The sequence below is a fragment of the Amblyomma americanum genome, chromosome 4 (genome assembly GCF_052857255.1).
Source record: "Amblyomma americanum isolate KBUSLIRL-KWMA chromosome 4, ASM5285725v1, whole genome shotgun sequence".
Classification (NCBI taxonomy): Eukaryota; Metazoa; Arthropoda; class Arachnida; order Ixodida; family Ixodidae; genus Amblyomma; species Amblyomma americanum.
Window position 1 is genome coordinate 172,533,333 of NC_135500.1, and position 16,946 is coordinate 172,550,278.

The 16,946-nt window shown below is 45.2% G+C and overlaps 1 protein-coding gene across 2 annotated transcripts in view; it reads left to right on the forward strand.

The window, feature by feature from the left end:
* The window catches only part of LOC144128653 (cell adhesion molecule Dscam1-like), a 120,627-nt gene that overhangs the window by 87,170 nt on the left and 16,511 nt on the right, over window positions 1-16,946 (forward strand). For both annotated transcript variants that reach the window (XM_077662221.1, XM_077662220.1), the window contains exons 9-18: window positions 963-1,124; window positions 4,353-4,552; window positions 4,786-4,873; window positions 6,097-6,216; window positions 6,469-6,642; window positions 10,855-11,002; window positions 14,737-14,885; window positions 15,378-15,509; window positions 16,184-16,351; window positions 16,485-16,555. In XM_077662221.1, coding sequence (XP_077518347.1) covers window positions 963-1,124; window positions 4,353-4,552; window positions 4,786-4,873; window positions 6,097-6,216; window positions 6,469-6,642; window positions 10,855-11,002; window positions 14,737-14,885; window positions 15,378-15,509; window positions 16,184-16,351; window positions 16,485-16,555 — 1,412 coding nt within the window. The remainder of the gene's footprint in view (window positions 1-962; window positions 1,125-4,352; window positions 4,553-4,785; window positions 4,874-6,096; window positions 6,217-6,468; window positions 6,643-10,854; window positions 11,003-14,736; window positions 14,886-15,377; window positions 15,510-16,183; window positions 16,352-16,484; window positions 16,556-16,946) is intronic.

Consider the following 16,946-nt stretch of genomic DNA (forward strand, 5'->3'; position numbering starts at 1 on the left):
CACCTCTGCTTTTTAGCCACCAATCTTCCGATCGTTTTTCGCTAACTTCCACCTCAGATTTATACGCATGACCATTGTGACTATTCTGTCGGCACAACCTGCTCCCCTCAGCGACCACCTCGAGAAGTAGTCAGTTTTCGAAATCATAATTATCGATTACAAATCACCAATTAAATACTTTCCGAAACCACAACTATCAATTACAAATCATAGAACGCATTTGTTAGCGAGTATCAATCCCAATTATCGGTTACAATTATCGATCACTAATGAGCAATTACTATTCGCCGCATACAAATCAGCATAACCGATTACTAATCCACGAACACTTTACTCATCAAGGTCAAAGAATATGATCACATGCCATTGCCAATCACTATCTAGGTTACACTGTACGAAATACTTCTCCACTACATGCTCATACACACGTCTCAAACACACGTTCCGAAGTCATACACGCCAAACGAGTTAACTAGGTGTCCCTCTAACATGCGTGAGCCAACGTCTCTTCGTGGCCTAAACACTGACTGCCCACCTGGGGCCTGCAGAGGCCCCAGGTTCGACCCCAGTTCCATGTAATTTCTTTTATTGAATTACTTCTATATTCTGAAACACCCTCTATTTGAGGAACCTCCTCGCCAATTCGGCTTCATTTGGAGTATTCGGAAATTCGTTAGCCTTATATGCTGCAATTTTTTCCGAATGACGTAGGACGACGGCGGTCGACGCCCGGTTTTCAGCCGAACGAGCTCCTTACGCTATCGCATAATATCGAACAAGATGCTTATTATCGTCTTCATATGCTCTATTTCATGGCGCGTCTACTTCGCAATTTTTCAGAGCACCGGCAACTCTAGTCACGAAAAAGGTAGCTTCCACTCTGGAAACTTCGATCTCATCGGTTTAAGTAAGGAAGCGAATGCCGGTGACTTTTTCTGATAGGAGTATTTGCCCTCCCGCAGGGGACTCGAAGCTTCCGCAGAGCAAGCGCCAGAGCGTGTTCCGGAACGGCACACTCTTGGTGCACCGGGTGGAGCGGAGCGGAGACGAAGGCGGCTACAGGTGCGTCGCCACGGGACCCTCGGGGAGGTCGGCCTCCGGGGAGCTCTACGTCAGCGTGATGGGTGAGTGGCCGGGACAGCATTTAATTACGGAAACAGTTTTACGACGCGTGGGTAAATGCGGGAAAAGGCACATACGTGATGATCGTAAACATCCGCCCTTGCCGCTTATTTTTGTGCCTTGCGCCGAAATTGCGGTGGTGGACTCGTCATAATCATCCTCATCACCTCCATCATGATCATCATTTGGAGTGATCAGCTTAACTGCACCTACTGCAGGACAAAGGCACCTCCCATAGCTCCAATCAAACCTGTGCTCTGCCAGCTGCGGATACCTTGTCCTCTATAGATTGCGTTGCCACTGGTGTAACTTCTAGCAGATCATTACGACGATTTCAACCACTCAGTAACCACTTTTAACTCGTCCAGCTCAGCATAATCGTGTTTTCAGTAGCCAGGAAGAACAACAAGAGATAAATGCAATTATTTCCTGCACACTTACTATTGTGCTTTTGTACGCTGACCGCTGTGAATCGAACCGGAAAAACCTTAATGCAAGGAAAAATTTTTTCGCGCATGCTGCGGAGGTACGGCTGGCCCCAGTATTGTAACCGTTATGACGGTGGCGAGCGAATTTGTTTCGTCATTATGACGATGGCGGGTGAGCTTGGCAGCCACTGTCGTTTGAATTTCAACTGATAAGGCTGTGGACTTTTGCATTTTTCTGGCTCAAATTTTTTCAGCCGTGCGCTTTTTAAAATGTGAAGAGAGATTTCTAATCACATATACAGGTGGAGCGCGAGAACGATGAGGTAGCCTTTTCCTCGCGTTGCTTTCACGGAACAATTAACCATGCTTTGGGCTCTCAATTTTTTTTTTTTTGTAAACAGTGGATAGAAAGCATATCATGAATCTTAAGTCTCTATGATACGATGGTTTTCTTTCGATTTCGTTCGGTTCTTACCATCCGCCGGTTTCGATTGAAATGATTTCATCACTTCAACCTCATTGCCATGAATGCCGACGCACCATATCACCATACACGGATTCCTCAATAAGGCCTGTCAATACACACACTTCTTGCACAAAACACTTCGAACCAGAAATTTGCCCTTAAGTCGCGTGTGTTCCGCGATGCTTGTTAACAACGAGCCGCCTGTATTTACCTAGGCCCAGCAAGTGTAGACAATTCTCATTTTTTAGAAATATAGGCTCGGTGCCTGATACGACATGGATTGCCATGGTCCTGCATGCGTTCCACCTAAGTGTGAAAACTTCCTGTTCCTCGTGCTGTCTGCATTCCTTGCATAAGAATTCACGAAACGACTCTTAGCTGTTCGTTCCATCTCGCCAGCGTGTAAACATCATTTCAACAGCGCTCTAAAGTTATAATCTCGCAGGAAAACACTGACCATAAGGTGTGGACGTGCTGGCGAAACACTCAGGCCACGCAGAAAGCGACGTGGTTCCGCGTGCTCCGATGCTTCTTGGACTATTTGGCGGTGCTGCCGCTACGTGGCGTCGGTTTCGTGAAAATTGAAAATAAGCGGCACCAATGAGTCCACCGCAGCGGTGGCAAAGTGGTTGAGCATCCGCCTCGTATGCGGGAGGTGCGGGGTTCGATCCCCAGTGCCGCCGGGTACCCACCGGTGATACAATGGGTACAAGCTTTCCCCTGGTCTGGTGCTCGGCTTATTTAGGGTGAAATGCTTGGGAAATGGGTCTCTGACCCCACCTTGAGAAAAAGAATAAATACCTTGTGACATGGCGCTCTTTGGCCATAGCTGCCCTTGCGCCATAAAAATCCATAATCATCATAATAATCATCATCACCAATGAGTCCGATTCTCCTAAACTGCGATGGCACTATAAAAAAGATTAAGGCTTTCTTTTCTAGCTTATAAATTGTTTATATTGAAGGTAATTTACGAGCTGATGCGCTTGAACGGAAGCATGTAATTTGATGCTGGGAGGTTCCCTGAGTAAAAAAAATTGACTGCCAGTTTAACATTGCCAAGCACAAAATATTGAGCGAAAGCATAGTTTTTTGCAGGTGGACACCACCGCCACGCACCTGAAAGCGCGATAAAGATGTCCACTGACCCAGGGAGCCAGTTATAAGCGTCTTGAAATTTTTTATCGTCAATGCCAAATTTACCCAATGTGCGCCGGCGGCCTATGCTCTAGTGCCACGTCTCTGCAGCAGTGTTATCCCCGCCAGCGCATGCAGCGCACATCTCTCTGTCGCTACCACCACATAGCTCAAAGCGCGAATGTTAGTTTGATAGTAATATTTGGAGGTGAAGAAGATGAGCAATGCACAGCGCGAGAGTGCGTTGCACTTGCGCACGAGGCGTGATCAGCTGCGGCGACAGCCTGGTGTTCTCGCGCAGCGCCCTGCGAAGCTGGTCTGTTCGCGCCACCGCTGACTCGAATCCCAGTCACGCATGTTTATTTAATTACTTTCTATTTATTTATTTCACTTGACTCAAACGCACAAACATGCCAAGGTGTCTATCGGGGTTTACCCATCGGAAAAGTGGTTTCGCACTAATAGAATACAGATTTTAAAGTTCGGTTTTGCATCCTGATCCTACCAGCGCTTCTTGAAACCAGATATCTCAACGCAAGAAAACACAACTCAGCCGCTAAACAACGCTATTTCGTCGAGAACAATGAACTTCTCTCAGTGACATATCTCACGCTCTGTCTCATGACAGTTCCAGTCGCATGGCGTCATCGCTGCAATGTTCGATTCTGTAAGCTGGGCGCGGTAGCCTTCAGTTAGCAGATATGCCCCAACCGAAGAAACATCTAGAACGCTTTCCTGATATCTGATACAGCACATTTCTGATGGTGCCGATTGGATTCTGGAACGAAGCGTAAAATAGAATTTCCAATAACGTGTGCAAGAAATGCGCGTTGCGTGGTTGACCTCGGAGGAGCATGCACCTATATATGTTTTTGTACGGTGAGTGTTAAATATCTTCAATCTTTAGTTCGGAAGTTTTACGAGAGGAACTGTCTGCGCTTTGAAAGCACTGCTATAACTCACGTTATGCGTAGTGCACACATCGCGTAACTGCGCATGATGACGTTGTGCAATGAAAAGTTCTTCTGAGGCATTCTACAGCCGTACCGACATGACCAGCTGCGCCAGAGGTCAGTGCTCTTAGGTCGCAAGTAAACCCGGGAGCACTGTCTGTACAGCGCTTGTCACAGGTGGTTAGTAAAAAATAATCCAGAGATTCGGAAATAGCGTCCTGACTCCCGTCATCCTTCTTTCTGCAGTGGCTCCGGTCGTAGGTCCCTTCTCGTTTCCGTCCAACCTCAAGGAAGGTATGCGCGCCATAGTCACCTGTTCCGTGCTGGAAGGGGACAGTCCCGTCCGCATCCGGTGGCTGCGGGACGGAGCCCCGCTGGCGCCCGACGGCAGGAACATCAAGGTGGAGGCCAGCAACGAGTTCTCCTCCACCCTCTTCATAAAGAAGGTGGGTCTTATGAATAGACATAGTGATTGTGCGTACACGATTAGCCAAGACGCCGTCCTCAGCGTGAGAACCGCTTTTTGTGTTCACTGAGAATTCCACCCTGTCAAATGGGCGTGTGAAGTGCTTGTGCAACATGTTATGGTGCCACATTTCACCCTACCTTGTTTTTTTCCGCCAGTGACACCCCCAGTCTTTCGTTATTTATTGCTTTACTTGCTTTTTGTTTCCCTCAGGTCAGTTACAGGCATCGTGGTGAGTACACTTGCGTCGCAGCAAACACAGCCGCCGCTGCAAATTACTCTTCTACAATGGTGGTCAATGGTAAGTGATGTCATGCAAAATACCAAGTCTTTCTCGGCAGATGTGTTCAATCGGCGTCGTAGCAATTCAAGCAGATTTCAGAGCACCTCGATTACACATACATATTCGCACTCTCTATGACAAATAATCTCCAACACTCATGCGCACCACCGCATTTTATTTTTGGTTGCATGCTTTGAACTGCAAGCGTTTGTCGGTGCCTAAAATAAACAGCAATAAATATGCTTGGCAATGGCTGGCTATGAGATCAAAGGACGAGTCGCTAACTGAACTACAGCACGGGCTTTGTTTTGGGGAAGCAGTGTCTATCGCCGAGCTGCAATTACGCCTGTCTACATTGCAGCCCGACAAGCAGAAATTTTCCTTCCCCAGGGTGGCTGCCAATGTTCACTGTAAGAAGCAGGACCAACTGCATCCCTTAAAGTTTGATATGCCAGAAAGCCCAGTCTTGCTGTTAGCCGCGAACGCTGCGGTATTTTGCGGCAATGAATTTTATATCGCTCAATCTGTCGGGTGGTTTCCTGGACAAAATTTTGCACTGCAGCATCTGTAGAAGGATAACTGCGACTGATGCCACTGATTAGGTAGTGCGAACATTTATAAATTTGTCTAGTTCCTTGAAAATCAGGACCTTCTGTCCTATGTGGAGAATTTATATTTACCTATGGCCATGCCTCAAAGGCTTGACAGTATTTTTAGATGTCATTCATATTTATAAAATCTATCTTTACATTATTTCTGGTCTAATTCTATTGCACCCACAAATGTGATAAAGTTGCGTCGTGTGTATCTCTGCATTTACTACCTTTACACGTGGTTGGAGCCTTCCAGGACGTTTAAAGGCCGCTTGATATAAACAAACTAAGCCTCGTGTTTGATGGTCACTTATATAGTGAGCTTTTATTTCGATGCTGATCGAAATAAATTAATAATTTACAACCTTTTCTGCACTTTAGTGTTACTATTTATGTGAACAAAAATAAAAGAATAGTCTCTGGCAAAAAAAAAATTTGCAGCAGTCTGCCACTAGGGGCGGAGCCTTGGAGGCAAAACTTTTTCTTGTCTGCAGTTTCACTTCGGTATACCCAGAATTATGCAGCTATTGTTAATATTGCCTGGAAGTTTTTCTGCCTATATTACATTTTTATAAATCCTAATATGCACTAATACTGAATACCGTTTAAATTTACTTTCTGGTTCTTATCGTGGCTTCCTGATCTCAGTGCCACCCCGGTGGAAAGTCGCGCCAAGAGATAAATCAGCCGTGGTTGGCGAGAACGTCGTCATTGACTGTCAAGCGGAAGGATCCCCATCTCCCAGAATTTGGTGGGAGAAATCATCAGGTTAGTGATGAAACATTTTAATTCTACGTCTTGCGTAAAAATAAAACGAGCTAGAAATATAAAAGCATTGAGAGAGAACCTGGAGTGATTGTACAAAATTTGCCCTCGTTTTTTCATTATTTCTATTGGCTAAAAAGGCGTACCTGTTTTTAAATAAATCCTGAAAATATTAGTTGACATACAGCTTTCAATGTGCGTTCAAGGCTAAAGCACTTTCAGAATAATTTCCGAAGATACTTTCTCTCTTTCTAGCCTCGAGACCTACAGAGTATAAAGTGATCATCAGTAACTCTCACGTACACGCCTTGGAAAACGGGTCGCTCATGGTACGAGAGGCTCAACGCAATGACACCGGCTTCTACCTCTGCCAGGCGAGCAACAGTGTAGGATCTGGAATCAGCAAGGTCATTGAACTCAAAGTGCACGGTGAGTAACGAACATTTTCACGGCGAAAAATCACATTGTGGAAGAAAATATTACCAAAAATTACCAAGCCTAGCCATGTATTACGTTCTGTTCTGCGCGTACTCCGCCATTCTCTTTCTGACTTACGTTAAAGGGGCCATGACATTGTCGTTCTTCATACTGCAGTTTTATGCTTCAGTAACTAATGCAAGAGCTTATGATTCAATTTTCGAAATTTGGCTGCCCTGAACGCGCTGTATTTTCCAAAAACTCCGATCGAAATTGAGACCTGGAGACTCCTCCCACCGGCAGCGAACGCCATATTGAAAGTTCTCGTGACGTCACTAGTGGTGACTTCCAATCGCAGAGTTGGAGCACTTCTGGAGCAACGTTTCCTGCTCTTTTCGGAGCAACTGTATTCCAAATGCAGATCTGAGGCACGGATCACGTCTTCCAATCGTAGACAGGGAGCTGTTGCCGAGCCGAGATTGCTCCGCCGAAATCGGCGGATCCGACCGGAAGTTTGCGTGACGTTCTTATTCAGCGGCGATAGCAGCGCCCTACATGCTCTGGCCTGCATGCTCTGGCCAGAGCAAGTGTACTCCAATCGCAATTTCAGGTCGCGCGCTCTGCGCCGGATTCAGGCGCTCTGTCACAGAGCGTGCAGACCGCTCCGGGCCTGCGATTGGAATTCACCAAAGCACATGCACGGAGCAACGTCGTCTGCTCTCGTTGCTGCAATATGCGCAGCGAGGTCTCATTCCCCCTTTACTTTCGCGGGCGATCGAAGTAGCAGTCGTCCCCCATATATGAATGACTGGTACCGCAAAAGTGATAATAACAGTAACGCAGTTTTTCTTCGGTATAGGTAGGGTCCGGTCACACTATAAGCCGATGAGACGGCGATAGACGGTCGCTGTGCTGATCGGTTAGCAAATGCCGTCGCTGACGCACTGGTCTGTCACGCTAGACCGACGACGACGCCAGCAGGACCAGCGATCGCGTATCGTAGTAATGTTAAAGAATCAGTTTAGTGGGAACCAGAAGAGAGAGGTAGGGGACTAGTTGGTATGACATTCTATAAACACTTAAGAATTTTAGAACTCATTGGACCTCATGCTAGCCACGGCGACATACGCGATGTGCGTGCACCAGCGAAGATGTGCTTTCATTCGGTGCTTGCGCATAGAACCAATCGGCGAGGCAAGCGACACGGGCATAAAACGCCGCACGACGGTGCCGCTCGCCGCCGTCGCCTGCAGGCTTGTGCGGCCGAAATTTTCTTCACGCCCAGTGAGGCGACGGCCGGAAAAACAGCGCTTGTGTACCTTATCCGTATCGAAAAAAAGCGAAACAAGCGGCTACATATCATGTCTTCACACTTTGTTACTAACCAGTGAGGAACTTCTGCCATATGGTTGAACTTCGGTTGACGGTGGACCGCCGGCCCCTTTTGTGACGAGGCCTAGCGAGTACGCAAGATTCGTGTGTGCGATTTCGGCGATTGCGGAGAGCGAATTCGCAAGTTTTAGCGCCTGCAAATAGCTGTCGAGCGTATTTTTGGCTACAGTGCCCTCAAAGCGATGACTGGCTACATCGCAGGACGCGAGTACAATAAGGGGGGAAGCGCCGATATATGTGACCCGGTCTGCATAGCATGTGCAGAAGGCAGCCGGCAGCAGCCGTCGGCGTTGACTGTAGACAACAAATCTGGTTGTTTTCATTGATTCAAGTAATGTGCGAACGTATTTTTAGCTAAACAGATCTAAAATTAAATTTTCGTGACATCAGAGAAAGCAGATACAATTAGCGGAAAGCGCCGGTATCCTACGCAAAGCGTTTCCCAAGCAGGCGATATAGCATCATTGGCGCTTATTGCAGTGTTATCATGGGGTGTAAATGGGTGAAGGTGCAATTTGTGAGCAAGAGTACGTAATATTTAAGATAAGGATAACCCACCTCGCCTTTTATTCCATGCAAACGAGCAGTACTGTTCGTGCACAGCCATGTAAACAACCTCAGCGCGGGGCTGCAGTTGTCGTAATCGTCGCACTCCTAGGGCACAATGCGCACGCACAGCCAAATGCTGTACTATTATTTCGAAGCACTCATTTAGACGGCGGCGGCTATTCATCGGCGCGGACAGTGAAAGCATTCGAGTCACGTAGGGTTTTGCAAGCGGCTTGGTTCCTGCAAAACGGTTCTATGGGTCGAAGGAAATGTATGTTCGACTTACAAACGCGTACATGCAGCGCGGAAGTTGTCGCACTCGGCACTTTTCTCTGCTCCATTCGCGGCTCAAGGTTACTGTAGTGCACCTTTAGATAATTTGAGTTTAATTATCGAGCGATGAATAGCGGACGAGAACTTGGTAGCCAGCTACAAAACGCCGCGGCTTTCACGGCGCACATCGTCGAAGGCATGCACGGCATGTGCCGCTTTTCACATACGGGAGCACTTCACTGCTCAAAAGAGACCACACTCATAAGATACGAACAGCATGTTTCTAAGCGTAAATAATAAAGCAGGGTTCCATCGATTTCTGCTTCCTCAACAATCGGAAAGTGGACGCCACGAGCAAGTCCGCTTTCCCAAGGATCACTCAGCTCGCGTACTGAGTTGAATTCTTTTTGAAGGAGAACACGGAAAACGCATTTTATTTCGCTAGGCTAAAAGAAAAAACTTGTCGAGCTACCACTGTCTACGGTGTGCATGCAAGCACCTCATCTGCTCGCAGCAGATGACGCGTGGCGAGTATGCGCTTGTGACGTCAGCGATCAGAGGTTGCCAGACCAGCAAGCAGTTCACAAAAGAAACGAAAAATTCCTTTTAAAAATACTTACCGCACAGAATCAACTGAAAATTTTGCAAATTGTAATTTGACCTGTTGGGAATTAAAGGCGATAAGCAGGGTATGCGTGAAAATAGGCTGCCATGGCCCCTTTAACGTCGATGTCGACAGGCAGCTTTTAAATGTTAAACCCCATTCTTCACATACTGGTAGCGAAGGGAACTAGAAGCAGTTGTCTAGAATTTCTGGACTGATAGTTGTTAGTTGCTTAAATAGTATTTCACGGTTTTCTCAGAATCTGCATTGCGTATAAAAAGCTTTGTATTGGTAGCATCGAATTTCGAATAGGTACAGACAGAGTTTTCCGATAGCAAAGTAAGTGGTGTCTCGTTTCGGTGCAATTAATTCTCCGCCTGCGTCGCTCTTGTGGCGTGTAACCGTATTAAATACCATTGGCGCTGATTCTTATTTCAGTTTTAGTGAATAATACGTACCCACGCTTATCTCTTTTCGTGTCATAAATACAGGAGGACTGCGTTAAGAGAATCTCCCAAGTTCGTAACCACAAGTCTGCACAAGATTTCTGCTTGAGGAGTGTTTTCAGATTGACAGGCGTTCTCTTGTAATACACTAGCTTTTTAGGCGTTTGCTGAATGACTGCTTGGCGACACCAATAGGCTTGTATGCTCACGTGACAATTTAGGTGAAGACAGCGTGCAAGTTATGAAAGTTGTGTCCCCATTACGTTGCTGCAGAAAGTACCTTCCAAGTTGACAGTGGAACCCCTTAGCTACGGCTAAGTTGTAGAATGCAATAGTTAAATCAGTGTTTTTGCTTGGGCTTAATCAAGTTGGAAGCCGCGTTTTACGTGCGCAGATTAGTGCGCGCCACAACTACTCGCTATTGAACAACTACTCGCTATTAGAGGTCACAAGTACTCGCTATTGAAAAGGATCTAGAAAGCAGAAATTGACGTTTTCTCGAAGCGTGATTTACTAACCAAGGATGTAAAGCATATTGCTTCTTCAGTGTTATCTTCATATATAGGCGAATGTTTCACACCAAGAAGGAGGTTCCAGGAAGTTCGACGCCAAATCCTACAGGAAAATTTAGGAATATGATGTAGATTGATTAGTGCCTTCCTCTTTGTCTGTTGTGTTCAGGCTTTCGTCTAAACGACTTTTCTTAATTACCAACGTACCTGCCACTGCCTATGCGGGAATTTATATGTGTAGAAGGAGCTCTTTGAAAACGGCTGCATCATTTCTATTCACATAAACCAGAAGACATAACCATGGTGCAGTAAATCTGCATAAAGAATAATAGGTGGGAAGTAATCTGCCATTATTTTTGACAGCAGCTTTTCACAGGCATGAAAATGTTCGTTTCTGTTTTGAAGCAGGATTAGTCACCTAAGAATCGTTTCGCTTTTGTTTTGCCAGTGTCCGCACATTTTAAAACTGCGTTCAGTTCAAAGACGCTACGAAAGGGTAACACGGCCCGGATGAAGTGCGAAGTTTTCGGAGAAAAGCCACTGTCAATTAGCTGGAGCAAGAACGGCCAACCCATTGCTTCCACGCAAGACCAGCGGTAAGTTTCCTTTTTCCACACGACGGGAAAGCTTAAGTTGCAAAAAGATGCATTAAATGTAGGCCGCATCAATGACAGCACCTGACTCGTGTCTGTCCGGATGTGTATAGCATTCGTATGGGAATAGTTCTTTGAATGCCCAAACGGCACCACTTTTTTTTTTCTTACAGCTTCCTTATACTGCTTCTGGTACTGCTTCGCAGAAGCCTAATGTACTGAATAATGCACTTCGCCAGGTAATTGCCACGAGTTTGTAACAATGTCCCTTAAAGGGCAACTGAAGAGGTTATCAAAACTCTACGAACCTAAAAGGATAGAATGTGCGCAACTTGAGGCGCAAGCACGCGAATAACTTTGCACTAGCATTTGAAACGGTTAAGTAATCGCCAGTTCAGGCTATTCTGCAATGAGCAGCGCCGGGCAGGGGGGCACATAATAGCGTCATATTGAGACGGAGGTACGTTTTCAAGGAAGGAACGCTTGCTCGGAAGAAGAAATGAAACGCCATCGAAGGTAATGACCGCGGAGCGTTCCTTGGCGCCATACGATTAGGCACGAAAATGGGTGGGCGTATGCACCAGATGACCCATACCTTCCACAATATAAAGTTATTGCTTAGATTTTCGCCAGAAACCGAAATGCTGTGAACAGAAGCCTGAACATTGCAGTGGCCTTAAATAGCGATTACTTTGCCGTTGTAAAAGCTAACGCAAGAAATTTTGCATGTATTATCTACAAACTTCTTACACTGGAGTCATTGAAAGGTGCCTAATGAAAAAAAAAACGCGTCCCCTTTCATTTAACTCTGATTTATAACATGCATTATTTAGTTGCCTAAAGTTTTCCATCTTTGTCGCTTTGCCCAAGCTAATGAGTGGTGGCCACCCATTAGAAATTGCGGCTCTAGGTTGAGAAGATAAGCTCGAAGGTTAGTATGAGCATTCCGTGCAAGCTTATCAAATATTTCTTCTAATTTTAAAGATTAGAGTTTTACCATAATATTGCCGCTCCTTTAATAACCCAGCTACAGCTCTGAACAACGGACTTCACATTTTGTTCTCGTCTGCTCTGTGTACAAGATTACTTAAGATGAGAATTTCTGAACATGAAAGACATCTGCATTTCCACCTCTTCACAAATTAATCACTTCATTTAATAGGAAATTACGGGACTGCAAGTATTGTTTGATGAACACCACTGTAGCTGATAGATATAGGCGCTACTCAATATAGGCAGCCTGCATTGGCAATATTATTAGCACTTCGCCAACGAAAGAGAGGTCTATTAAGAGAAACAGAGATAAATCTGCCTGAATGATTATTATCATGTCCGCTGCTCTGCACATTAGAAGAGGTCGAGGGGATGAAAGAGGGCTATTGTAGGCGACGACACATTCGTAAAGTTTTATATGCGGCCACTACGAAATTATGTGCTGCGCAAAAATAAATTTTGAACGCACTGAGACGTAAAATCAAGAGAGCAGTCACATAAATTAAAAGTCAATTGAAGCAGTGTTACCATTCAATTAGGTTAATGTAATGGACTGTGTGAAACCAACACATAAAGCATGCGAAATCTTTCGTTCTAGCATTTGAAATGGTTACGTAATTGCCGAATAAAGCCACGACGGATTTCAGGGTTCTTTAGCAACGCAAAACACCATGCGATGGGGGCATGATGACGTCATCTACAGCAAAAGTAAGTTTACCAGGCTGAAACGATTGTTTGAAGCAAGTAACTAAGGCCACCGAAGGCAAAGCCCGCAGAGCGTTTTTGGCAGCATCCCACCACGAATGGCACTGTACAGGAGAAGGCAGCGTAAATTCAAACTATAACCGTCTGTAACGTAATCACCGGAGTTCTGTGCCCTTTCCTGGCACTGTGAGAAGTACGAGCTTTAATCGACGATTACGTCACTATCTTAAATAACAACGCAAAAAGGCTCGGCGTGCTTTGGCTAAAGGCTTCATGTAAGCGTATTCTTGAATATTTTTTAATTCCGAAAAGCGGTACAGCTTCCCTTTGAGTACAACTTCTTTGTCTTAAGTTGCCCATGAGCGAACGACAGGAAGAATGCAGTGCAGAAAGTAAGTACAAGGTGTTTACACTAGTTCTGCTAAGCTTTAGGAAACGACAATTTGTTCTAGTAAATTTCGACTCGTGCAGTTTTGTAGGCAGTTGTCATGACCAGGGTAGCATATTTTTAAGCGTGCCTGATTTTATAAATACAAAAATAAGAGTAGTTAAATTTTTGTTTTCAAGTTCGGCGCATAATTTTCAGTCTAAGGTTTGGAGAGCATAATAAACAGTTAACGAGTTTAGAGAAAATTTTAGGGTAACATTAGCATCGCTCCCTCGTTTTAGCTTAAACCAGGGCCGAAGGTATTTCAAATGGTCATGTGCCTATATCATTCTGTTGCGACGTTAAAGCCTTCAAATGCGCTACAGCTAAATGAACTATGCTGCGTCTCACAAGTGGACGATAGTTGAGCGAAGTAATGGCTTTGAGAAGTGGGCATGTCGCACGCGTGGACTCGCGAGTCAACCTGACACGTCTGAAATCCGTCGCCTTATGACGGTACTGTCGTGCTCAATATGAGCTGCAACGCACGAGTTGTGGCAGAAGCTCAGTTCACGAAGCAGTGCGAGCCCACTGGTGCTGAAAATTGATGCATTCAGCCGTCGATGATGAGAACAAAGTACACCGAATGGTTGTACAAGGTGGGCGCTCTGTGTGAAGGCGCACTGATTTACTACAAAATAAAAAGCACGGTTGTCTCACTTCGAATGCGTTCTAAGTGGCATTGAGCGCGACATAGCTTCCACTGCACTGAGAACAACTTGTGAGATGAAGCACAGATTATGCAAGGCTGCAGTGAATAAAAATGCCACCGCTCGCAGCGATGGTTGCCCAATGAGCGCGAAAAATTTGCGTTGATTCATGTTGCTGTAATAAAAGAGTGCAAACCTGCTTATAATTTTACAGTATAGAGCAGATAATTGCATTCCCTCCAACGTGATGGGGCCTGTGCTGCTGTATAATGATTCCGGCACAAAAATGTGCATGAAGTTTTCGGGGAACCACCTGAATGAGCGGGACTCTGTTTATTCGCTTTGGATTTCCGGAATCTGTGAACGAGAGGCACTTCAAATTATACTGACGTGATCAAAGCGACTCCTTGAAGCCCTGCGCTATTCGAAGATTCATGCGGCCCGTCGCCTTTTTTGACACCTTGCTACAATATAGTTAAAACAATGAAAATTTATATCGGATACAATTGCATCGTGACTAGAAAAGAGTATCGATGGTGGTCATTCATGTATAGTCGTTCTCTTCTGAAGGGCGGTGTGCTTAGAAAGCAACTGCATTTTAATCGCCCTGTTCCGGCGACCTGCGCCACTTCCACGCTTATGCATAACACAACAAAATGACACTAATTGCAGCTAGGACCACTGACATTTTGCGCAAATGCTTTTTTTTCCTCTAAAGAAAACTTCCGGCAGCTCGGCCACGGAAGACGCTATTACTTCCTTAACCGTTGGCAGGTTTTTCTGACCGCAACAAAGCAAATTGGATAATAAAGTTTTCTCTTGCGTGCAGCACAATATTATACTCAGATGCGCAGAATTAATACAAGAAAAATTATAATGAAGTCGCAATAGTATTTCAAAGCTCCTTTATTTATTTTTTGTTGTTGCCTGTTACGATACTTGTACGTCGTTCTTAATTTAAGGTACGACATAAAAGCCAGTGAAACGGAAGACAGCCTTGTGTCTCAGCTGGAAATCGAGGCCGTCGACCGAAGAGACTCGGCGCTGTTTGCCTGCCTTGGGAGCAACAAACACGGCAAAGACGAAACCAGGACACAGCTCATTGTGCAAGGTAAGCACTCATGCTAACAGCGCTTGCTCGTAGAGCGCCGAGACAGGCGCATACACCTGCTACAGCGTAACTCAGTACTAAGCGAGAGCTCTCAGTTATCGGATTTGCAATATTGTTTTCAAAAATGGCTAGACGTGCACGCAGATTTTTTATTCCACAATCAAAAGAATATAAATCCGGGCTTCTAATTATTCTACAATACCATGGAGACTTATTCTCTGCTTTGAAGTAAAATAGCTTCCTCAAACGGGGTGTTTTCCTTAAGATGCGCATCAACTGTAAAGTAGCTGTTTGACAACACCTGCCATGGTGCAGGGACAGTATGCTGTCACTCTATTCCCTACTATTTTTGCGTAGGTGTGCCAATTTCTTAGCGCCGGAAAGATTTTATACGCGAAAAATATAGCTTGATATTTCCACTAAGAGCCCCACTGTTCGCAGCACTCACAAGAAACCGGTACAGTTAATGTGCCTTTTGTTTTGTTTCTTCAGAGCCTCCTGGTGCTCCATTTAATTTGCGAACTGCTGATGTGACCAGCCGCGCCATGACAGTTTCTTGGGACCAACCGTACACAGGAAACAGCCACATCTCCAGCTACCGTGTACAGAGTAAAACTGCTGGAAGTAAGCTACCTCCTTTCAAATGCTTTTGTCGCATTTTGAAAATTGCAACCTTTCCATGACAAAAATTACAGTTACGAGTGTCAGTTTTTTGTTACTACTCGTTTTTTTCGATCCCCACGCTTCTTACGTTTCGTTAGTCTGTTTAAGCAAGCATGAGAAAATTTTTTTAAGATGTCCTACCCCGGTCAGTTTATATCTTTTGGATGCGCAGGCAAGCTGATTTATAAAATATTACACCAAATCCTCCCTTTCCCCGGCTGCCTTTGGCTGCGCCATGTACTTCCGGAAATCGCTGACTACTATGATCTGTTTTCGTACAAGAAATCTATACAAAAGATATGTTTCTTGCTCTACCTAATAAATTATAAACAAATGAATACTTCCAAATTGAGCTGAGCTAACCAAAGAAAATGTATAAGTTTTATCGAAACCACGAATATTCAGGAAAAATGTACTTAGGCCATCGAACCCGGCAGTAGCTTCGTCGGCTATTTGCACGGGACGACTGTAAGTCATCCCTGTCATTTCTTTTCATTAAAGCGCTGTGCAATGATTATCGAACAGTGTTGCAAAACTGACCTTATGAAACCATCGCGAACACTAAACTCTTGAAGATAATCGCTGCTGATAGCCACGCCACTGGTACAATAAAGACGTTTTCTTATTTCATTCAGCAAAATGGAGTGGTGACATTCGGCAAAGCAAGATTCAGGGTACAGTGACAACGCTCACTCTCAGAGAGCTGCGGCCAGTCACCGCCTACATAATAAGAATTCAGGCCGAAAATTCACTGGGTGCTGGAGACTATAGCCAGGAGATACAAGTCACAACTGATGAAGAAGGTAAGATAGATCTTGGCATTATCAGTGTACTCCGTTATACTGTTCTGTACCACTGGTTAATCACTGTGAGCAGCAAGTTTATCTGTACAGCCCCAATTTTCAAACTGTTTCAATAAATTTATTCTTCTTCCAGCACCCGAGGGACCACCACTCAATGTGCAAGCGACAGCATTGTCGTCAACATCCTTAAAGGTGACATGGAAGGTGAGCAAAAATATTTGTTTTCCGCTGAAAAAATATATAGGGCGCAGGGCATACTACCAGACTCCATCAAGACGCTATTGTGGCCGCAGGGCAGTGCGCGCACTCGTGAGCGAACTTTGGTGAGCCTCTGTGCATTCCTCGAACACACGGGCTTGACGTCCTGTCTGTTCTCCGTCAGGTAGTTACACGCAGTGACCGAACGCTCCGCGAGTTCTACCTTGAACGATTAATAACTGGACGCCCCACTCCAGTTGTAACCTGCACAGTGCTGTGCGCGTGTGTGATTTAATTCCTCTAAAATGAACTAATCACGCGCACAACCTGGACACATTACTTATTGTGTAAATAGTTTGTACATATTACTTCTCCCCCTGTCCTCTATTCCTGTCCC